The 23,537-nt window shown below is 38.4% G+C and overlaps 3 protein-coding genes and 2 long non-coding RNA genes across 5 annotated transcripts; 3 read left to right on the plus strand and 2 right to left on the minus strand.

Annotated features, from left to right (window-relative positions):
• The first annotated feature begins 1,961 nt into the window (after nucleotides 1-1,961).
• On the plus strand, nucleotides 1,962-8,816 carry sparcl1 (SPARC-like 1). Its single transcript, XM_084372874.1, has 11 exons — nucleotides 1,962-2,107; nucleotides 3,098-3,153; nucleotides 3,307-3,372; nucleotides 3,459-4,580; nucleotides 5,370-5,478; nucleotides 5,828-5,949; nucleotides 6,024-6,144; nucleotides 6,237-6,373; nucleotides 6,959-7,107; nucleotides 7,743-7,891; nucleotides 8,259-8,816. The coding sequence occupies exons 2-11, from the start codon at nucleotides 3,100-3,102 to the stop codon at nucleotides 8,285-8,287; spliced, it is 2,058 nt and encodes a 685-aa protein (XP_084229000.1). The 5' UTR covers nucleotides 1,962-2,107; nucleotides 3,098-3,099; the 3' UTR covers nucleotides 8,288-8,816.
• A 2,744-nt stretch (nucleotides 8,817-11,560) lies between these two features.
• Nucleotides 11,561-11,996, plus strand: LOC311270392. Its single transcript, XR_014624255.1, has 3 exons — nucleotides 11,561-11,624; nucleotides 11,742-11,759; nucleotides 11,845-11,996. It is a non-coding gene; the product is annotated as an uncharacterized lncRNA (long non-coding RNA).
• A 19-nt stretch (nucleotides 11,997-12,015) lies between these two features.
• Nucleotides 12,016-13,977, plus strand: scpp9 (secretory calcium-binding phosphoprotein 9; the record flags this gene model as incomplete). Its single annotated transcript, XM_084381114.1, has 6 exons — nucleotides 12,016-12,090; nucleotides 13,143-13,217; nucleotides 13,309-13,368; nucleotides 13,483-13,548; nucleotides 13,624-13,674; nucleotides 13,765-13,977. 6 exons carry the CDS (start codon nucleotides 12,016-12,018, stop codon nucleotides 13,831-13,833), a joined length of 396 nt encoding a protein of 131 aa, XP_084237240.1. The 3' UTR covers nucleotides 13,834-13,977.
• Nucleotides 13,978-18,890: 4,913 nt separating this feature from the next.
• On the minus strand, nucleotides 18,891-21,441 carry LOC311265051 (uncharacterized protein). The gene is made up of 16 exons (XM_084366363.1): nucleotides 21,408-21,441; nucleotides 21,273-21,299; nucleotides 21,113-21,148; nucleotides 20,878-20,907; nucleotides 20,748-20,783; nucleotides 20,538-20,642; nucleotides 20,423-20,443; nucleotides 20,310-20,330; nucleotides 20,154-20,186; nucleotides 20,020-20,046; nucleotides 19,885-19,917; nucleotides 19,772-19,801; nucleotides 19,617-19,652; nucleotides 19,488-19,523; nucleotides 19,094-19,159; nucleotides 18,891-19,008 (listed from the first exon to the last, which is right to left on the minus strand). Exons 2-15 carry the CDS (start codon nucleotides 21,279-21,281, stop codon nucleotides 19,106-19,108), a joined length of 507 nt encoding a protein of 168 aa, XP_084222489.1. The 5' UTR covers nucleotides 21,282-21,299; nucleotides 21,408-21,441; the 3' UTR covers nucleotides 18,891-19,008; nucleotides 19,094-19,105.
• Nucleotides 21,442-22,189: 748 nt separating this feature from the next.
• LOC311252009 lies at nucleotides 22,190-23,310 on the minus strand. The gene is made up of 3 exons (XR_014621479.1): nucleotides 23,260-23,310; nucleotides 22,434-22,520; nucleotides 22,190-22,212 (listed from the first exon to the last, which is right to left on the minus strand). It is a non-coding gene; the product is annotated as an uncharacterized lncRNA (long non-coding RNA).
• Between the last annotated feature and the right edge of the window lie 227 nt (nucleotides 23,311-23,537).

Raw genomic sequence — 23,537 nt, forward strand, 5'->3', positions numbered from 1 at the left:
GCAAATACTTTGGTGCTTCTACTCAAGTAAAGATATGAATGCAGGACTTGTAACAGAGTATTTGTACATTGTGGTATCAACACCTTTACCTTTTTGCTTGAATGTAACCATGCTTGTGGAGTTATGGAATAAATGTAGTGGGATTATGTAAATTAGATACCAAAAAATGTCAGATTTTACACAAAATGACCCAAAAGAGAAACACCAAGACAGGCAGCTAGAAAAAACAAAAAACGAGCTTTAATAATCAGAAACTGTAGTCCATACATCTATAATCCAAAATGCAAGCAACTAAAGGCTGACAACAAAACAAGAGTAATCCAGAGCGAAAAACCAAACCAACCACAGACCACAAAACTTAACTAAGGACAAATCAGGATAACATGAGGACACAGGCAAAACACGAGAAGACATGACCACAGAACAGACGAGAAACACTGGACTGACAGGAGGACAAAGAGGACAGGGGTTTGAAATGAGACAAAAAGATAGGAAATGGAGAGTAAAATATGACACATGAGGACGCAATCTACAAACAAAACAGGAAACAGAAAAGATAATTATTAACTGTGGAATACATTTTAAAACCATGAATAGTACAAAGTGCTAATGTTGTCACAATTGTTATAATAAAAGTACGACAGGTATATTCTGCTATTACTAAAAGCCATTGTGGCATTGATATATATCATGAATCGTAGTGAAGTCAGTAGTTGATAAACAATCTCACCTCGAGGTCCATTTAGTAACTGTTCTGGAGCTTTCAGTCATACCACATAATCTTAATCAGCGGATAGAGTTTGCCCAACAGAGCTGTAAGGAATAAATGTAAATTTACACTAAAATGTACATATGATTGAACTAATATGTGATACAACTCTTCCTGCTGACATGATCAGTGGATAAGTTTGATGATGTCTTACAAGCAGCTGCTGATAAATATTTACAATGATGTCAAACATACTGTATCTTCCTGGCTTTGGTACTGTATGACTCATCACAACAAAATATTAACACATACAACACGTTGTATTAGTTGCTTTAAGACTTGGGACAGAGAGACATCTAGTGGCCAAATGTATACATTATTTCTCTTCTTAAAGCCATGTTTCATGTGACAAGTATCACACAGAGGTTCGGTTTTAACCTTTACCAACAACCTACACATAATATACCTGTTCACATATTCCTGAAAATAAAGAAAAGGCAAACAACAAAAAATAAATCCAACATGGGACCTGGACCTGGATTACAGACAGTACTGAGAAGTATAGCTAAACAGCAATAAAGCAACCTTAATTGCCTTTTAGTTTCCATTACTCATAGCCTACTACTTCCAGTCCAATATCATATATGTGTGAAGATACTATGGATCTATTATATGGTTATTCTCAGTAATGTGCTTAAATGTGTTGTCAGGATAAATGTTATAAAATCAGTATGAATAGAATCACAAGTGGATTATTTGCTGTTTGCTTTTAGATATAGCAATTTTCTGAGGCAGAGCACCCATGAGGTTCAGTAATTTATTATTACTATTATTATTATTTGTACTTGTGTAAGTTTTCATCTAACCTGAAGTAAACTGGTGTCCTTGGTACATTTCATTTGTGCGAAAGAAACTTGCTTTGCTGTGTGGGGCGACAGTTTCTCATGAAACTTATCAGCTCAAAGCAGGTGCTATGATTGTGCTCAATGCCATCTAATTGTCCTTCCTAGCTCTCCCTTTTCTATGTTTTATCTATCTGTACGTCTGTGTGAGACTCACCAAGTTCACTCTGCCCTCTCAGCCAAAATAAATTGACTCTGTTATTCTGTTTTATCATTCAATTGAATAATACAACCTTTTGTTGATCCACCTTTTATTCGTTCACGTCTCAACAGGGAAAAACAATAATTCTCACCACACTCTGCAGCCCACAGAGACCCTCCCAAAGTTAGAAAAGCATTGGCACCAGAGACCCAGAAAAAACTGTCTGTGTGTGTGTGTTTGTGTGGACGGTGTGAGCGCTGTCGGGAATACAAAAGGACATCTTCACAGGTTCAACACAGGCACATACTGGTGTTTGTGCGGGATTCTCATTTCTCTTGCAACCGCCAGCCTCAGGTAAAATCCTAATTACTGTGACCTTTTTATTGTTTTGAAGGGTAATTTGTTATTGATCAAACAGAAATGTGTGTGACATCTTGCTTTCTAATTAGTTAACACTTGAACTTGTTGTGTGGACAGTTGGCTCGGTTATACTGCAGCCTCTTTTGTGATATATAGCCAAAACTTTGCCAAGATGCCCCATGCTAATGTTGATGACTTAATTATTTTTATACATAGAGCGTGATAGTGAATATAAATACTTTTCTGTCTCTACTAAGTTGTACACTGTAAATGATATAGGCACATTCAAGTGATGCTTATTGACAGCTATGCATCATTTATATAACAGCATGTACTTTATACTTTATATGAAACATCCTCAAAGAGATTAAATAGTTTGTTTCGAAAGCTACATTTTTGACTATATTGTTACACAGGTATTAAATTAAAGGATTATATGAAGTTAGAATGTTTAATTTATTCTCCGTATTGTAACAATCAAATAAAAACGTCTGATTAATTGCCTTTGATGAACTTTCATGCACATTCCCCCCCCCCAGTCTGCACCTATCTGGGGTTTACTGGTCTGAACCAGTGAGCTATTGTTCCACTGGACAGGCTCAGTAGTGTCTGTTTTGTTTCCGTCCCGAGAGACAAGTTTGTGGACTTAGTCAACTTTTTTCCAGTCTGGTAGCTTCTGATGTTTACTTTAGCTCTGAATGTGACTTTTGAGAGAGAGGCGCATCTCAGAGGCCTGTAACCTTGACAACAGTGGAGGCCAATCCCGCCGCTCTGCCTGTCATGAAAGTGTTGGCAGCACAGATGCTCTCATCTGTTTTGACTTTGAAATGTGTGCCAAGTTCACGTCTCTGTTGTGACCAGTTAGAAGTCAGATTATAATGCGTTGAGTGTTTTTGAGGTTTGTTCAGTCCTTTCTGTGAAATCAATTTTCATGCAAATTAGCACATGTAATTAAATTTTGCTTTATTCATTTCAACGTTTCAGGTATGAGGGCCTGCTTAGTATTCCTGTGCTTACTGGCAGCAACATTTGCCATGTCTGTGAGTAGCAAAGATGTTTATATTCCTCTTAATTGACACTGAACTAAACCATGAGAGAACTTCCAAACAAAAGATGTGATGTGAAATGTGTTTACTGCAGTTTTGGCATTAACTGAAATGATGTACATTATTAAGTATCCCCATTATGTTTAGGTAAAAAGTAAACCTCATGGAAAACATCATGGATTGCGTAAGACTCCACATACAGCCAAAGAAAAGGTACTACAGGACTCTTTCAAATGTATTTGAAAAGTAAAGTAATTTTAATGTTGTAAAATGAAGATTCTTCTTTTCTTCTGAACAAGGACATCATCACAGAGGAGAACAACAAGCCACAGATCTTACCCACTTTAGTGCCATTTGAGGCCATCAGCCACGAGCAGGAAGATGAGGAACTGAGCTCCGAAGGCAATGCTAACGCTAACAAGGAAGAGGGAGAATTTGAGGTGACCGAAAAGGGTGACAAGAGCACCGCAGTCCTGCTGAGTGAAGAGGAACTGGTGGACCTCCTGAAGAAAGAAGCAGAAGAAGAGCAGGAAGCAGAGGAAAGAGCGATGGAGGAAGAAGAAGAAGCGGAGATGAAGAAAGGCAAGATGGAGTCCGGTGAGATCACTGAGGATGAGGAGGCTGAGGTGGAAGAGAAGAAGCTGGATGACAAACCAGAAATAGAGGTGACAAATGAGGAAGAAGAGGTAAAGGAGGAGAGTGCTGAAGATGCTGAAATGCTGGAGAAAGAAGAGGTGGTGGTGGAACAGACGCCACTCGAGGGAAAGGAGGAAAAATCTGTTGAGAAAATAGCAGAGAGAGAGGAGCAGGGGCCACTGCTGGAGGAAACAGATGGTAGCACAGACTCAGAGATCCCTGTTGATCTCGACTATGCAGCTGATAGTGGCATCCTACAACCTCTGAAGATTGTATCCGCTAAAAAACACCCCCACACTGCTGCAGACTCCCAGCCTCTTTTAAAACCAGATGTTAAAGAGAAGGAAACCAGTGAGAAAGAGCTTCCAACCATTGCAGATTACTATGACCAAGATGTACAAAACACTCAAGCAATGGACAGTGACGAAGTGTCTGATCAGGACAAGGACAAAGATTCAGAGGCCAAGTCTAAAGAGATGAGTGTTGATAAGGAAGAACCCGAGGCAAATGATGAACCGCAAGAACCAACTGGTGGTACAGAGCTTGAATCAGGGTCCAGGGGGGCCGGAAAGGAGGAAGAGAAGAGTAAGAACGACAGCGGAAGTCACACCAAGGGAAAGACAAGGAAGCAAAAGAAGAACCAGAGGGCAAGGAAGCACTCTCCACAGAGTGAGGAAACCACCCCATCTGGACGGGAACAGAACCAGCAGGAGCCTACTGAGTCTGAGGGCAGCAGCATTGACAATACAGTCCACAAGGCAAAGAGGAGAAGGGCAGGAAAATGGGTAATCTGTCCATTTACTCTTTTCAAAGCACCTATAATCAATATTTTTAAATGTACAATAGATTACGTGTATTTTAGGTGGTGGTTTTTACGGCCCAGAACTTTAATGTTTTGGTTAACTCCAACGCAGATGGACCAAGTTATCATCTTAATGGTGAACATAGTGGGGCATTCAGTAGCTACAGAGCCAGAAAGCTCGGTGTAGTTGGTGTAGACCAAAAACAGAGCTAAAAGGAGAGGACACGACCCCAATGTTGCTTCTGTCGGGTGGATAAACAGCTATAGATTGTAATACCTCAACGACTGAATAGGTTGATTTCCAAAGTTTACCAAAATATGTATGACCATTCCCAAATCCACATACCCTACATGACTTAGTCGCCACCTGGTTAATGTTGTGAAATGGTTGCAGTTTGGTTAGGTTTAGGCACTACAATTACTAGTGTTTGTTCAAACCCAAAGAAATCTGCTCCCTTCGTAATTACTATGGCCACCACCTTAGTCATAAATGTATATATGAGTCGTAATAAGCCACTAGCACAGATGGCCTATACGGTCATTAACTGGTGAGGACAGTCAGGTAAATAGGCAACAGTTAGTAACAAGTTAGCCTTTCCAAATAAAGGTTATATGTCAGTCTTAATGAAACTTTCTGCTGCTCCCCAGTGGCCAAACATCTGTTATTGCAGGTTTTTTAGAGGAAATGTGACGCGCTTCAGCTGTGATGCTCTAACTATGTTCCCCATATCTTAAGTAATTGCCTTTTCATGCTTCCTGTGTACATTTCCAGGGTCCTTTAGTCGGAATGAACCCAGTGCAGATCAGAGCCACAGTGGATCTCTACCCCAGTTCCAGGTCCTCTCTTGGTGGAGGCGCACATCGCCCAGAAGCCCCTGCTGGTTAGTCAACATACTGTCTAAAGCACTATGCCAACAGCCTCACAGGGGAATCTGCTGACTGGCTCATTTTGCTGAAACTTCCGCATGAATAGTGTCACTCTGCTTCACAGTCACTACCAAAACACAGCTCTGCAGGCTTAAGGAGTGAATAATAGAGATCAAGTTGAATTTAATCACTGTGCAAACTCAAATGCTGGAGGAATGTAGGGAGTGTTGTGTCGTGGTTAGAGCTCACTGGTTTCCAGTTATCACACTATAAAATAAAACCAAACTACTCGCGAAAATGATTCTTGATTACTGGTTTTAAGTATGAGTCAAAGGTCATCACAGTGCTTGTCTTTTCTCGCAGATCCATGTGATAACTTTCCCTGCAAACGTGGAAAGACGTGCAAACTTGGTTCAGACAATAAGCCAGCCTGTGTGTGTCAAACGCCGTCAGAATGTCCTCCCAGTGTGAATGAGTTTGATCATGTAAGTACGGGTGATCTAGTTTTTAACAACTGCTTGCATTTGATTGTTGCATTAATGCTTTTGTTGTTTTGTAGGTTTGTGGGACAGACAACAAAACATATGATACATCATGTGAACTCTTTGCTACTAAATGCAACCTGGAGGGCACAAAGAGAGGACACAGACTTCATCTGGACTACACCGGGCCATGCAAACGTGAATACATACATTAAAACCAACATTTTAGTTGACATATGGTTCAGGAAATATTTGTTTGGCACTGATCTTTCTCTCTGTTTCTCTCTCAGTGATACCTGCATGTGTGGACACCGAGCTGGTCCAGTTCCCTCTACGAATGAGGGACTGGCTGAAAAATGTGCTGCTGCAGCTCTACGAACATGACTCCATGTCTCCTGGCTTCCTCACCCCTAAACAGCGTTTTAGAGTAAGATGTGCTGACAATGTATTGATAAAACTGTGATTTTCAGGCTTCCTGCAAAAATATTGTAATCTTCATAAAAAAAAAACCCCAGTGTATTTTCCACAAGTTAAAGGTACCCTGTGGAGTTTTTGACCAATAGTAGCGCTACAAAGCAATACCATCAAACCCCAATTGTGTTTGCTTTGTGCACAGGCATGAACATGTGGTTGATTCAAGACGCATTCCTGCCTGTTTTTACGTAATCGGCTGCGGTAATGTGAATATTATGGTAACAATAGGCAAAAAATGCAGCAAAACTTCCAGCTGGCAAACATGGATGTAAATATAGGAGGCAAATTAATTCAACAACTTTGTCATGTCTCGATGATAGACAGTGCATAACTTCAGTAACTTCATTTGTTAACAAGAAAACCTCACAGGGCACCTTTAAAGCAATATTATATCTCTGCAATTTGTTGTGTTATTTGTATCCGTTCAGTTGGTCAACGAGTGAGTCTGCCAAGAAAGATGCATAGTATCTTTGGGAAAAGAACAAATTATATTAAAATGTATGTTTTAAATCAAAGTGTGGTGTTCTGTTTTCTGCAGGTGAAGAAAATCTTTGAGAGTGAGAGGCGTCTTCATGCTGGTGATCACTCTGTTGAGCTGCTTGCACAGGACTTTGAGAAGAACTACAACATGTACATCTACCCAGTGCACTGGCAGTTTGCTCAACTGGACCAACACCCCTCTGACAGGTACATTTTACATCTCTGTGCTTATAGTAAACTTACATTTTGCTCAACCTTTAGATTACATTGAAAAATGCTCATAGAGTACTTTCTGTAGGTGTTTACCAGTATGGGTTTGGAAGCCAATACTACGCTACATACACTGAAGTCACAGATAGCCAGTATTTTTGCATATGGTGTTCATTTTGTATGTATTTCACTTTTGCCTCAAAATTATAACAGATAAAGTGTAACGGAAATATTTATGATTTGCTGAGTCAGTAGCCTTTTCATAGATAACCCCGGCATCCTTTTATTTCTCCTATTTACATTATAAACCAGCATAAACAGAAAAGGGTGACCAATCTGCATTTAAAATGGCTGGATATATTACATTAAAGAGTATTATATACTAACAACTTAAGTGAACAATTAAATGGAATGATATTCTGCACAGAGAAGGTACTTTTTTGATATGATATAATATAAAGTTCTGATCCTGGATGAACCTGTGTCATGCTGGTGTTTGACGAAAGGATCGGCTAAAATCAAATCAAACCCCAACCAGTTCTCACAGCGTATATTTTAAAACCCGGTCATGAGTCAAATCATAAGCAAACATGCACAGTTATAGAAATTTGATGTTCATCCATCCTTTGCAGATTCTTGTCCCACTCAGAGCTCGCTCCACTTCGAGTGCCTCTGGTCCCGATGGAGCACTGCACCTCTCGCTTCTTCCAAGAGTGTGACGCTGACAAGGACAAGCAGGTGTCCTTCAAAGAGTGGACTTCCTGTTTTGGTATCAAGAATGGTAAGAGCAACAACTTCTCACTAACACACTCTCACTGTACCTCAAACACTTCTCTCAGCATTGATGATGGCTTTAACATTTACGCCTTAACTTTGTTATCATCCCCATGTGAATAATGCTTTAATAAACACGTTCAGTATAATGGTGGAGCTTGGTTTCAGATCGCTGACTGTTAAATATCTCAGATGAATTTGATGATTTTTCGAAAGAAGTTAGTTAACTATTCAGCCACAAGTTTCATTTTCATGTGTCATTATTATAAACTTCATTCTTCACAACAATGTTCTGGCTGTAGTCCTGTAATTATACTGTTTGTCATTTTATTCATTTTCATCATATCAATCCTTGCTATTTATTTTCTCCACAGAGGATATGGATGTCAACCAGTTATTCTGAGCTTCATTTTGTTCCTCTTCTCCTACACGAGCTTGTTGAAGCAGGAAGCCTCCATGAACCTCTGTAATATAAAGAACTCTGACACGTACAGAAACCCACTTTACCTCCTGCTGTAGAGGGCAAGTGTAGGCGGTCGATGCTGTTGTTTTGTGTCGGGCTAAGCTCAGACATTTGGATCTTTGCTCTGTTATTTAGACTAAACTGTTAGAGTAATTTTATTAGAGTATAAGAAGGAGTTATTTTTTAGCTGGTTTTATCCAGAAACTGTTTTCTAATGCATTCCAAACCGGGGGAAAGTTTACATCAGCTCATTGGTAGAAAAGGTGTTGTATATAGAACTGTGGTTTGTATGTTAGAGTGATTTAGGGCAGAATTACTCTTTAAATCAAGGCTAAGTAGATAATTTCACACGCTTGTGTTTTTGTAGGACATGTAAAACAATACCTGTGTTTCTTATCTTAGTAGAAAATGCTGTAAATGTTTGTCTTTGCCTCCTATGTTTCATTAAAGCTTTATGGACTTCACAATATCATGACAGAGAATATTTCACTGCACCCTGTTGTTAAAGCTGACTTTTGATTCTTCACAGTACTGAAATAAAGTTATTGCATCATATTGGTGGATCCCAGTCGACCCCAAAAAGGCTCTGGGAGACATCAGTTCATGCTCTAATATCATGTTTGATCCGTTGGTCAAGTTTCCTGGTGCCACCGTGACATGAAAGTATGACCTCTGCAACAATGGCTGTGAGAATGCAAGTCACTCCCACCTGGTTTGCCACATAATCCTGAATAATGGCCCTCTGTAAGGTAACAAAGCAAAAAATAGCCTGCACTTCGCACGGTCATGATGATTACAGTGACTCGTTGTTTTGAGAGAAAGTGCTCGACTCTGATTGGACCTTTCTTGGTGATCATTGACGCTCTCTATATAAGCGCAGCAAAGACGCAGCCCTTCACCTGTCGTCTGTCTGCTGTGGCTGAGATCAAACATGTTCTGCACACTGTGGGTTATCTTTCAGATTTTGGCTGTTGTGGTGGAGGGTGGTGTGTCTTCAGGGAGTGCTGAAGCACTCGCCAATGGGGGAGTGAATGATAATGGAGGAGCAGCTGGCAACAATGCCAATGCTGGGGTTCAAAATGGGCTCCCACTAAACGGTGAACCTCTTGTGGTACGTTTAGTCCAACTTGGTGGCTCGTTTTTTCTCCAGCCAGTCGGAAACCAAGTAGGTCAGCGTCCCCTGCAGCAGCTGATTCCCATCGGAGCTCTCCAACAACCTGGGGCATTTCTTGTTGGGCAGACAGGCGGGGCACAGGGTGCCTCACTGTTTGCTGTGCTGCCACAGAGTGTGGCACAGGGCGGCCTGTTGACTCCCGGCCAAGTGCATCTGATCCCGCTGGCCGGGCTGAGCAACCCGCAACAGGCGGGCATTGCTGCTACTGGTGGGCAGGTAGCCGGCAGATTGAGGTTTCAACGTTCGGTGGCAGCTCGCCTCAGGAGGACACAGGCTCCGGTGATGAAGGTGATGGCAGCTGAAGAGGAGGAAGAGTGCTCTGGGATGGAGCCGGAGGAGAAGCAAGCAGAATGAGACGACATCGCAGATATCATGATAAATGTCTCATTATTAGCTGTTAAAGCTCAAATGTTACCTTTATTAATCACTGTTATCATATCTAATAACCAATAAATGATTGAAGTCAAATGTTGAATCTTTGCTGACTCTTTGTTCCAACAAAACAATATAAAACATGTCTGATTTGACATCTGGAGCCCAAAATATGTCTCTCAAAAACATCAGCTAGGGTCATGGGTGTGGCTCCTCTGACAGGTTTTATTTTTGTGTAAGAGAATGTTACAAATATGCACAAATATCTATTTACAGTACACTGCTTGCAACTACTTACAACATAGTGGTTTGGTTCTCTAAATATGAAAAACATCCCTCATACATTACTCATATCAAGGCCTAGTTCCTGGAGTAACAGATTCTTGTTTATAAAGCCTGTAAAAAAAGGTCAATCTCTATAAATTCATGAATCACACAAACAAAAACACATTGACATAAGTAAATTGGGAAATACCATTTGCCACAACATTAAACTGCAAACAGGAAGAAAATGTTACCTAATTTGAGCTGCATGACAGTGTGTAATTAGTACAAAGCTCCAGACCAGACTTCCACAGAGGGTGTTTACCTGGTTGTCTGTGGGCTGCTCAGTCAGCAGCCAAAAAAACAGACAGCATGTGTGACAGCATACCCAGCCAGCCACACTGGGAATGAATGTAATCGCTTTAAACATCTTGAGAAAATATGCTGATGAAACATGACAGACAAATATCTGTTCCTGTTTACTTGTAATATCAGAGGTTTTACTAATTAAAAGACATTTTGATAGTCATGAGTTGTTCGTGAGTGGTTATTTAAGGGCTGGTTTGAGTAAAAATCAGCTTGAGACAAATATAGACTCATCGCAAATTACAGTAAGGCCTCCAGACATGCCTGAGGCGAGTATTTTAACTTTGTATGATAATATAGAAGCAGAAAACACAGACACAAACAAATCAGAAGCTGTCATTCTCACTTAGCTGTTTTTCTGAAGTAACAACCATCTTCTTATGCACACTGGACTGCCTCCTCTGTAAATGTTTAATTAAGCTGAAGCTGCATACATGTTTTTCATGATTTCTCCATCAAAGTGCTCGATGCTGATGTCACTTGTTTTCCCCCTGTGACCATAACCCGCAACACTCCGATGTTTCACACGCTGGTTTTGAGTCAGTAGCTTCCAGAAGCCTCCGCAAACCCTCCCCAAGAGACTGAATCACTCTGTTATTGTTTGCGGTCGCTCGGCTTTATCAGGAACAATGTCAGAAGGTTGAACGGGGTCACAAGTCTTTGAAAATAAGCAACTCACCGTTCTACATTTCTTAAAATCTTAGAAAAACAGAAGAAAAAAAGAAGATGTCACATCAGGCGGGAGCATGACACCTGGGTGACAAATATAGTATATGAACAGACCGGTGTTCTTCTCTCTAATTGGCTCATAATAATCTGTGGGACTGATAAAAGGTGCTCTAAATTCAGAGAGCAACTACAGTAGAGTCCACCTTGGCACATATTTGAGAGAAGAACAGAAAATATCAGGTATGTATTGCACAATTGATATTTTCTATGCAATGATTGATAAATATCAATATATTATGTCATATTTTGGCATTTTTTGCCAAAAGCAGTCTGATTTTATGAGTTTGATGCATAAATTCCAGTGTTTTTCAGATTCCAGGCTGCAAAATGAAACTTCTCCTCCTCACAACAATTGTTACAACTGTCTGCTATGTGAGTACAGTCTATCTATCTATCTATCTATCTATCTATCTATCTATCTATCTATCTATCTATCTACTGTATCTTACATATAAACCATGTAACTTCTGCTGTCTTTGCTTATTGCAGGTCAATGCGGGAGGCAAGGTAAGAACCATTTATGTATTATTAGTGCACCAATTTGAACTAAATCATGGTTTATAACAAATGCTCTTTCTCCCCTATCACACAGACACTGAGGTTGTTGGCGGCTGCAGGACTGTTAGGAGGTAACGGAGCACCGATGGCAGGATTGGCTGGTATGAACGGAGGATTGGTTGGTTTAAACGGGGGATTGGCAGGTATGAATGGAGGATTGGCAGGTATGAACAGAGGACTGCCAAACGCTGTAATCCCTGGGATGATGGCTGGAGGCCTGAACCCACCCATGGTAGCTGGTGGCGGGGCAGGTATCTTTGGGCAGCCGCAGTATGCTCAGGTCAGTATCAGGTTGTCATTTTGATTGCCTTAATCTAACTGGAAAAAAATACATTGTAGATCTCAACACTGTGTTTCAAACTAATGAAGTGTCTTTTCATACAGCTCTGCATTAATCATAGGTTATAAGTGTAAACCAACATTAAAACTGGGTGTGAAACCAGAAATAACAACACATTGACATTGACATTGTGACAGAAAAGAGAACTAGTAATTCACAGAAGTACAGTATGTGCTTTACATTACTTTGGTAAAGATTGCTTGTTTTCTTTGAGTGCTAATTCACACCACAAGATGGTGCTCTCCTGCTGTCGGTCCCTGAAATCTTCATTATTAGCAGATAGAAAATACTTTCAGCTTGATTGCTGTTAAGACAGATAATAATAATTACACCAAAGTAATTACAGCTAACTTAAATTAAAAAGGGTGTAAAACACATTTTAGAAACTAAAATACAAATAAAAAACTAGACTTTAGCAAAAATGAAAACTAACTGAAACAACAAAATAAAACAAATACTGGAATTAATAAAAACTAAACATGAGTTTAATCATTTATTTAGTTTATTATGCTGCTAGAAATGGTGACAGGTTGCCTGACTGATTTTCGAACCTGGTGAAAAACAATACTGCATCATGAAATCAAGGTTTATAGGGCACTTATTTAAATGCAGATGGTGTCATTGTTTTATAGCCATTACATTATGCAATGAACATTTGCTTGATAATGATAAGCTAAGGCAAAAAACTTGAAAAAAGTGTTTTGCCAGTTTACATAATAAAAACTAAACTCAAAAGACTAAACCCACTCTTGAAACTAAACTCAATTGAAAACAAAACACTGTTGGATTAAAGACAAAATAAAAAGCAATGAAAAATACAAAACTGTGATAACTCTGCATTACAAAACAATATAAAATACAAAATAAATCAATCAGATACAAAATATCTGATCAGATCTTTCATATAAACAATCTCACAGTAGGCCTAATACTAAACTACAATAACCCTGATGTGAACAGTCACATTTACACCCTCCCTCTCCCTCTCAAAGTTTGTTCCCAGATTTCCTGCTTTCGCTGTACCGGCCCCTGTTCCCAATGTGTACGCTGTCCCTGCAGTGAATGGGGTGAGTGTTGAACTTCAAAACTCGCAAGATATTGTTTCAGGCTTCAAACTGCCACACAACACTGATGTCTGTCTCGCTTGTTCATTGGTAGATTCCCTTCATGGGACTCCCTCAAATGGCTCCAGTGAATCCTCCTCAGCAGCCTCTCATGGTAATCTCTCACCTTCATCGCAGATTATCAGCCTACAACAAACTTTTATTGCAGGCTACATGATGATTTGTAGAAACAAATCATGAATCACTAAACCTTGCTGTCTTTGTTTAGGGAGTCCCAGGTGGCATCGTCCAACAGCAGCCTCCTGTTCAGCCTGATCCACTGAGAAGATTCAGGGTAAGTAAACCGTAATTTACATCGATTGTCTGTGAATACTGATGACAGAATAACTGTTGTTCTTTGACTCGGCAGCGTCAAACTGTGAATCAGGGCGACACCTTGAAGACCCCTGTGGATACTCAGGTAATAGGATTGCTAACAACATCAACGCTGTCTGATATGAGTGTGTGAGGTCTTATTTATTCACTTGCTGTTCCCACTTAATTCCCTCAGATCCCAGCTCCGACTGAAGTAATGACACCAACTCCCTGTGACAAAGGAGGTCGTCAGGCAGCCAATTAAGATGGCACTGTTACAAACAGCATTGAAGCAAATATGGAAGAATTATCAGTGATAATGAAACTTGATGATCAAGGAAGCTTTGTGTGTTTTGTATAATTTTGAAACTCACTTTAGAATAAATCTAAGTAGAAAACTTTTGATTGTATTGTGTGTTAATTGTCCAATAAAAAGATATTAAGATTAACATTTTTTGTGGAAACTCTCTGACTTTACATCAATGTACTGAATGTAAACATCTTCGTGATTTATGGTGGACCTCTGCTGCCATCTAAAGGATAATGTGTATACAAACACACATCACAAAAAACAACATGAAACCACATTTTCATATAGAGGATACAATAAAAGAAGTTAGCTGGATTACTGGGCTGAAGTATCCAAAGCAACAGGAGCTTTTCTGGCTCTCACTCACTGCAGTTGAAGTGAATTCCTATCTCATGAGGCAGGCTGAGGACAGATGTGGGCTGCGTTGTTGCGACATGAAAGATCTGTCAGATATAAATCTTTCTTTGGGAAAGAAATTTTGACATGTCACAGTAGGAAAAGGACAGGTGTAAGTAACCGTCACACCGCTGGGGCTTCCTGGGACACTTGAATAGAGTGGAAGCATCATTCCAAACAGGTGTTTTTTCCCAGTTGTTAGCAGAAAATCAGAATAAGCAAAATTTGACAAAATCTATTAAGTTATAGTTATAGTTAAATATATTGTTTTTGTACTGTTTTCAATTAAAGTATATGTCAAAGAGGATTAGCAAATGATCACATTCTGTGTTATTCATATTTTCTCAGTTTTTTGCAATCGGGGTTGTACCTGTTGTAAAGAGAGTAGGTATAACAAACTGTTGCTTTGGCCTCTACCCGTCTCAATCTTTACATTTAATAATAATTATTGTGTTGTGTAGTTTCCAACAGTGGTATTTTTAAGCACATATTGTACCTTTACTTCACTACATTTGTCTAAATATTTTAGCTAGTTTGCAGATGTGATGTTGTATTTATTTGATTGGAAATCAGATTAAAAAACAAAACAAAAACATAGATAACATTAAAAATGCTATATTTGGGATCCGTTAATCAGCCATTTACTTTTACTTGTACTTTTGATACGTAAGTACATTTGATGCCCGAAAATTATTTTTGATACTGATACACTACATTTAATATCAGATACTTTAAGACTTTTGCTCAAGTACCATTTATATGAATCATGTATTTTGCATTATGTTGGTTCAATTGCTTTTTAACTTATCTGTATAGAATTTTATTCATTTGAACAAGCACTTTGTAACCTTTTTAAAAAACGTGCTATATACATGAAGATTATTATTATTATTATCATTATTATTATATAGGTGACATTAACTTTTATCAAAGGCATATCTTACCATGATATCTTTACTTTTACTTAAATATGACTTTTGGGTACTTTTTACAACACTGTATTTGAGTAACTGCATTTCTTTTTTATATATATACTAGATATAACTATATATATATATATATATATATATATATATATATATATATATACTAGATAGAGAGACTAGTTACTAGTAGAGAGAGAGTTTCTTGCCTTATTGGCTGTTTTACTGATAGCAGGCCTGCATGAATTTCAGTTTCAAAATATCTGCTGGGAAATAGGTCTATTGGTCACAGTTCAGGTTTAAAAACAAGGGCAAGTGAGCACATAAAACAGAAAATCATCAAAAGTGCATAGGTGCATCCAAAAACAGATTGCCGAAAAAAATCCATTTTAAAATAAAGTGCCTGCTGTCATTTGCACAAACTGCAGTCCAGCTTCTCCAGACAGACTCACAAAAACACACATCTTTCCATTTTTTGCCCTCAGCATCAATCCTAACTCATTAAAAAATGAAGCGCAATGATTGACCAATTAGATGCCAACATCAGTCAGAGCAAGATAAACAAGTCGTGACAAATGTCTGATTATAAGCTCTCAGCTCCTGTTTTCCTTTTTTTTTTCTCATGACAGAGACAAAAATCCTGCCAGCCTTAACATCTGTAATTACACCCTGAAACGCTGCACTTTAACATACACACATAAAATTTGCTTAAGTAGAGATATAAGGAGTGAAATATATACACAGGCCTGCTAAACTGAATGCCATTTGGTTCTGATCCATAAAAGCAAAACAGTCAACGAAAATCTGGCATATAATGAACGTCTTAAACGCAAAATATTTTGAATTCATATTCTTTAGAGATTTGTTAATGACTTGACGCAGACCATGCCACGGCGTTTAGAGACATGACTTACACCTAATGACATACTTAGCTGTTCTGTGTTGTAAGTGTCTGAGTCTGTTGCCATGAGAAATGTCTGTCATACTGACCACACATTGTCTGGATCGGTTGGCAGTGGACTACAACAGCTCACATGGACAGGGTTTAAAAGGGACCTGGACAAGGTGAGGAGGCACACAGACAGTGAAAGCAAGAAGCAAAGAAACGGTAAAATCATTTTCTAACGCTCATTGTTTCAGTGAAGTGAAATGGTAAAATGTATTTTCCAAAGCTTGATGAAAGTATATGAATTCATGGAGCTTATTTCTACAGCCTGTAGGACATCATGAAGCTCCAGACTGCCCTTCTGTTGGTCTGTCTATTCAGGACAAGCTTTGCTCTTCCAGTAAGTTCGCTAAAATACATGATTCTCATATCTTTTTAAGTGGCTGAGACGAGTAAGATGTCTTATGTTTTAATGTTTGTTTTACAGGTTCAGATTGGAATTCTTGCAAGCAACAGTAACGAGGTAAATATAGCTGTTAAAACTTTCATGTTTGTGGTTGTAAAGTGAAACTCCAGGAATAATCTTACTAAATTTAATGCAAACCGTTTTGTGTGCTCAGATCCTAAGACTGAATGCATTGACTCTCGCAGCTCTTGGACAAGCACAGGTACTGGACGTTTATCAACATGACTAATATGTGCACAAAAAAGAAAATGCAAACTGAACCGAATCCCTTCTTCTCCAGGGGTCTTCACTACTACCCCAGTTTGTGCTGCAGCAGCAGCCTGAGGTGCTGCTCACTCCACAGATGGTGAACTTGAACCCTCAAATGGCCGGTCCCTTTGGCCCCCAGGGGCCCCAGATGTTATTCCCCAACCAGGGCAACCAGCTAACGCCGATGATCTTCCCCAATGGCCAGCAAGAGCAGTTCGGGCCTCCACAGGACCCCAATGCTCCTAATACCCCTCAGCAGGCCCAAAACCCTGTTCAGGTACAACAAAGCAGCATGGAGATACAGTGATAGTGCTCTCCCATAGGTCATGTGGAGAAATAAACGATTGTTTGTGAATGTCTTTTAGATGTTTCCACATTTCCAGTTCCCATATGGATATCCTCAGTTCCCCAGACAGCAGGTATGAAGTAAAACATATTTACCTGTTGGCAAGTCTCAATGGGTTTATTGAGACACTCACTGCAGATTTAAATGAATTCTATCATCCACAGGGCTTCAATTACTTTGTGCCTCCTTACGCGTATCCTCAGCAGAGGAACACTGCGGTGCTGCAGCCCAACAACGGCCAGCAAACTCTGGAGAGAACCACGCAGAGACCACAGCTCCCTCTGCAGGTGAGACATGCAAGATGACATGAAGTAAAGAGAAGAAGGGGCCGTTTTGTGTGTTGCTCAACAATTGTGATTCTGTTCTTATTTTTTATGAAGATTTGTCGGCATATAAGTGTTCAGTACATATAACCTTCCCTTTGCCTCTTTGAACTAAGGTTAAGAGCCGAAGCAGCAGACTGTAATGGCTAAAGACTTAATTATAATAACACAGCTGCGGCTGTTGATTCATGTGCGGCGACTGTGATGCAATGTCGACAGTCTCCCATATTAACCACAGCTGTCTGTCTGCTTTAGCTGTGAACTGCTGAAATCATGTCACCTCAGTCATTTCATCAATAAATAAGTGTTAAGTAATTGTAAAGTATCTGCACTGCTAACTGATACCTGTCACAGCTTATAAGGTTCATTGTTCAGTAAGGCTGTTAATTAAGTCTAATTTATTGTTTGTCAGTTTTGTGCAGACGGTGCATTTAACATGCATGTCATAGGTGTGGTTTATTTGCACATACTGCATGTTTTTAGATAAGATAATCTTTTATTAGAAATTTGCATTGTTGCAGCAGCAAAAGGGAAAGCAAAATAACGATAAACATAAATAAAACCCATAACTAATAAATGAATAAAAAAGCAAGTTTTGAATGAATAAGAGGAAAACACTTATTATGTATTTACTTTTTACTTTTGTGATGTAATTTTCCTGCGTATCTTCCCATTTTAGCAAGCTTCGCAGCCTAAGGTGCAAACAGAAAAAGTGAGTAGACTAAGTGCATATAAAGGATAACATGTATAAGAAAATATTTAGACTGTGCAACAATCCTGTACAAATTCCTGCTTGTATCCTGTGCAATCCAACTCTGTGTACTATATTATGAATACCAATGGAAGAGACATGTGTGAACCAGTTAAGTTGAATTTCTATGTTTTTGTAACTTTCTATAACTTTCTATATCAGACGTGGCCACAGGGGACACACAAAGAGTCGACTACAATCCCTCCTGATCCTCGTGGAGATGCATCCGGCCCAGGGATTGATGAGGTATCATTTAATATAATGATGCTCAACCATTAAAGCTTTCGTACAATCATGTGTATGCAGACTAACACAAAATGTTGGTTTCAGTTTCATGTCACTGACATTTTTTTAAACAACTGTTTCTTTCTTTTCTCTAGGGTACTGCTAACTTCCCCTTCCTGTTCGAGCCTTAGACCTCACCTGGGAAATAACAACGTGATCAGGCAAACATTAATTACATTATATTTGGCCACAGTCGCTCATTCTTCTGCAAAATGTGCTGGATTGTGTGATTCTTCTAAATGCAATTTATTTGGACTCAATTATTTTTGTATTACATTGAAACTGTCTTGCTCATTTCAGGAATCTGCTCCACACTTTCACAATGCGACAAATAAAGATGTTTGCCAAATTCATTTGTTCAAGAATTTTATTGTGGTACACAGAAGTTATGCTTTTACAGGAAGATGCCGAATTACATGAGTCATTTCCCAGGATAAACCACAGGAAAGAAAGCCATAATCTTCTTTAAAGTTTGCTCATCCAACTTGTAGATGTTGGTGTCTTCCTAGGGAAATAGTGACGGAAGAAAATGTGTCAGCAGCAGCATCAGGGTTATTAATCACAGTTAGTATTGCCATTACCACCCTCACCTTTTATAGTTGTCAGTTATCATCTTCTGAATAGTCTTCCTCTTCAACGAGCTCAACGGGGTCCATCTTGAAGGTAAGAAAGTTGGTCAAATTAACCACACAAGCCCAATTTCAAGTTAAAGAAATGTCAGTAAATGTGCTAAAAATTACTTCTATTAATAGGCTGATTCTAAAAAAATGTACACACTATCTCATTTCAATGTAACATGAAGTAGAAGGTATATGACTGAAAGATTTACTGGTGATTAAATAACTGCACACAACCAGAAAGGGCCTTTAAGAACGGCTGCAGGAGATTGGTGATGGGAAGCAATAATTTCACATCTTAGTGACAAATGTTATATAGAAAATAGATTCAGACATATACATGGTGCCATGTGCTTACTGTACTTACACATTTCACAAGCCCATACTCAATGGAGACTTGGTTCTTGAATTGAAAAAGTGAGAAATCATGGTTATTATGGAGGACAAGCGGTCAGCACAGACATCATCTTCATACTTTAGTAGGCGAGGAGATTACCGGCTGTGTGGCGGTGTAGTTGAGCTTCACATATTGCTGAGATTGAGATGAAGAGTAACAAAGATCAAACTCAGAATAATTATCTTCAAACCATATGATTGAGTAAAAAATAAGTCTTTTAAAAAAACATTTGACAGAAATTAACATCAACATACCCGACTCTTTGGACGCCCGCGCAATTCTCTCTGTGTAAAAAGCAACAGCGAAAATCAAACCAGCTGAGTGACACTGTAATAAGTGCAACTAAAAGTTAAATGACTTTTTATACCATCTGGGGATGATGAGGTCCTCTTCCAACAAGCTATGGACAAATTTTGTCAGTCATTAGTATTCATTAGTCTTAAAAGTCTTCATCTATGATAAAAAAAAAAAGAAAAAGAAAAATGACTCTTCAGTCACCTACCTTTGGCATCAGAAATACGTTGTCCCCCTGCAAGATTTCACACAGAAGGTCACTTGACTCACAACATACGAGGGTGTAATTAAAAAATGAAGTTAAAAGTTGCTTGATAGAAGTGAATAAATGATATTGTTTACCTCCTTCAGGGTTACATCAGTGCCGTTCTGTGGCTGAAAGCAACATGATGGGTTGACAAAATTGTAATATTCAGTGAAGCCACTTCCTCGGTCAGGTCATACATACAGTGTACTGGTATTGCATATGATATATATTTTTTCTACTCATGATCTTACCTGAAATGTCATGTTGTTAACCTGAAAAAATATCACAAATGCAAGAAAATCAGAGTTTTTGCCAACTGTTAAAAGAGTGTTAATATCACAGAGACAGATGACAGTGGACCTACCTTGAAAACAGGGGAAAACACCTAAGACAAGAAGAAAGCAATTGTCAAATTCATCATATTTTGTTTATCACCTGTCTTCTATTTAAATAAAGCTTAAGTGTCAATGTGAGCTTACAAAGTTCCTCTTCTTGGGCTGCCACTTGCCTCTTGAAGCTCCTTGAGGTCTCCCAAAATGCTTGCTGGGCCCACGACGAGGGACTCCAAGCATGGCAGCAGGAACCTGTGTGACACATTTCAAATTTAAATGCCAAATATTATATGGGAAATGGATTCAGACATATACATGATATATACTGATATATACTGACAAATTGTCTGTACTCACAAATTTCACAACCCCATACTCAACGGAGACTTGGTTCTTCAAATGGAAAAAGAGAAATTTGGGTTATTCTTGAGGAGAAACAAGGTAAACACAGACATCATCTTCAATCTGTAGTGGGTGAGGAGATTACCGGTTCGGTGTAGTTGAGCTTCACATATTGCTGAAATTGAAATGAAGAGAAACAAAATCACAGGGCAGTTGTCTTAAAATAAAATAAAATGTCCAACCAATCAAAATTGTCTGTAAACCATATAACCAGGTAGAAAAAACAACAAATAACATGCCAGATTTTCCTCCCTGTAAAATAGTGAATATCAGACGTAGTTCAGTGTTACTGTGATAATCACTACAAAGAGTTAAGTTACTTTTTTAAGATGATGACGATGTCCTCTTTCACCAGCCTGTGGATAGAGATGGTCTGCCATTAGTATTCATTAATATTATAAGTAATCTTTAATGTCTTTCTTTTGATTCTTTAACTGTGATAAAACTTGATATTTCTAAATTGATTCTTCAGTCACCTACCTCCAGCATCACAAATTTGTTCTCCCCCTGCAAGAGTGTCAAACAGGGTCAGTGGAATCATAACACTTAATAAGATGATGTAATTTACAACATCAAGTTAAAAGGTTTTTAATGAAATTAAATCATCTTGCTTACCTCCTTCAGGGTAACACCAGAGACATTCTGTGGATGAAAGCAACATGTTTGTTTAAAAATGTGTAATAATCAGCAAAACTACTGTTCTGCTACTTCAAACATACACTTTATTGTACATAATAGTTCTTTTTAACTCGTGATCTTACCTGAAAAGTCATGTCGTCAACCTGAAAAAAAAGACAAATTAAAAGAAAATAAGAGTTTTTGCCAAATGTTAACTGTTAATATCACATACACTCTTATCCTGAATAAGTTGACTTAGTTGACTAGAAATCAGACGTGCTTTTACAAGAGGACTAAACAGGTTCAGTTGTACAAAGTTAGACACATAATTAGGCTTTACTCAAAATCATTAGTTCATAGAAATTGTTTCTTTTCAGGAGTCTAAGCTTTAAATAAACAGCTGTCTTGATGTAAGTAACCACTGAAGTCTCTTGAAGAATCAATTACTATGCTACTATTTCAGCACAAGTAATACTAATACTTTTCTGTTTGACATATTATTGTATAAATGTGATTGGGTCAAGACTGAATTCAATAATAACCTTTATCATGGTTAGCAATGTCTTCATTAATATTATTATACAAAACAAATACAAATAAAATAATAACATGCCTTATATTAAATATATATATTATATTAAAGACATATCAAGTTTCAATCATATATCTTTTCTTCAAACTATGAAAAAGAAAGGTCTCTGGAGAGTTTTTACTATCATTTAACAAAAGTTTAATTTAAACTAAACCTGGGTTTACAGTGGAGAGAGATGGGTGGGCCTACCTTGAAAACAGGGGAACACTCCTGAAACAAGAGAGAGGTATATTATATTTTTGCAATAATACATAATTTGTCTGTGATGTTTAAGTCAGTAACAATTTTAAGCACCTTTTGAAAGTAGGTATCAAATAGTGCTTCACAATACAATTCAAAAGCAACAGACTTTACACTTTCTACACTTTTTAGAATTAAACATTTAAATTTCAATACAACTAAAGTGGCACTGCATTTAATTGTGAGCTTACAAATGAACCGCTTGAAGGTCTTGAAGGTCCATGACGTCTCCAAAAATGCTTGCTGGGCCCATGATGTCCAGTTGAGCCACCAGGAACCTGAGTGAAGCACAGATAAAATGTTTAGTACAGTAAATGACTGTCTAAAAACGGTTAGGTACCGGTATCGCAGCGGGTCTTGTTAACCTCTTTATATAATAAATATGTTAAAGAAGGTTGAAATTTTGCTATAGCCCATTGTTTTCTTTCTGAAATGAATTTTGCAGCCACAACGTGATTTGCCTATAGCTTAGTGTAACCGGGTCAAATTTACATCTTGTTTGTTAACACATATCACCAAATCAGTTAAAATCCTACGTGATGGCCTCCAAGATCAATATGCATAGGCAACAAAGCTCTTCTTCAATCGCATCTGTTTTTTTTTATTATTGATCTTTGGTTAAATGCCCCAAATAAGGTCTGTGGTTATCACAGGCTTAAGATACTTACACATTTGTTGTTTTTAAAGGCTAGACAGCCAGCTTAAAGGTAAAGTAAGCTAAGGTAAACATACAGCAATCAACCAAGAGATCCTGGTGTCAAGGTGTCTTCATTACTAACCAACAAAACATAGAAGCCACTGATCAACAAAACATCACAGCAAATTTCTATGTATCTAGACTACAAGCACATTTCTAAACAGAAAACAAGACTGACCCTCCAACGTCTGGGGCCTTGTCACCACGCTAAAGGTGGGAATAGGTAATTCAATGAGAACAAAAAACATTATGAATGACCAGTTTAAAACTAAAAACTTCTCCTGTGTTTTTTAATTTTTATCATCAAAAATAATACTCACATGAGCAGCAACTGCTGACAAAAATAAAGCCGCAATACACAAGAACTGCATTGTTTCTGAAGAACCTGTAAGAAAATGGCATTATTGATATTACACTGAACTAAATAAGTGAACCATACTTGTTTATGCTTTAAAACAGATCAGGACATTTCACATAGTCTCTTAGCACCAACTGTATCACTCACCTGTGCTGTACAAGTATGTGTGTGGCTCATCATGCATCGATACTTAAGTATCAATCATTAAGACACACCTCAGATTTCTCAAAATGACACAGC

This window comes from Pagrus pagrus, assembly GCF_965226575.1.
Source record: "Pagrus pagrus genome assembly, chromosome: 2".
Classification (NCBI taxonomy): Eukaryota; Metazoa; Chordata; class Actinopteri; order Spariformes; family Sparidae; genus Pagrus; species Pagrus pagrus.

What these genes read in the sequence shown, in the direction of transcription:
- sparcl1 (XM_084372874.1), top strand. Translation starts at nt 3,100, where the DNA reads ATGAGGGCCTGCTTAGTATTCCTGTGCTTACTGGCAGCAACATTTGCC. An exon ending in GGAGAAGGGCAGGAAAATGG is followed by an intron (nt 4,581 to 5,369) that starts GTAATCTGTCCA and finishes GTACATTTCCAG; the next exon opens with GGTCCTTTAGTCGGAATGAA. An exon ending in GACCAACACCCCTCTGACAG is followed by an intron (nt 7,108 to 7,742) that starts GTACATTTTACA and finishes CATCCTTTGCAG; the next exon opens with ATTCTTGTCCCACTCAGAGC.
- LOC311265051 (XM_084366363.1), bottom strand. An exon ending in CTGATGTAACCCTGAAGGAG is followed by an intron (nt 20,047 to 20,153) that starts GTAAACAATATC and finishes GAAATCTTGCAG; the next exon opens with GGGGACAACGTATTTCTGAT. An exon ending in GCGGGCGTCCAAAGAGTCGG is followed by an intron (nt 19,653 to 19,771) that starts GTATGTTGATGT and finishes TCTCAATCTCAG; the next exon opens with CAATATGTGAAGCTCAACTA.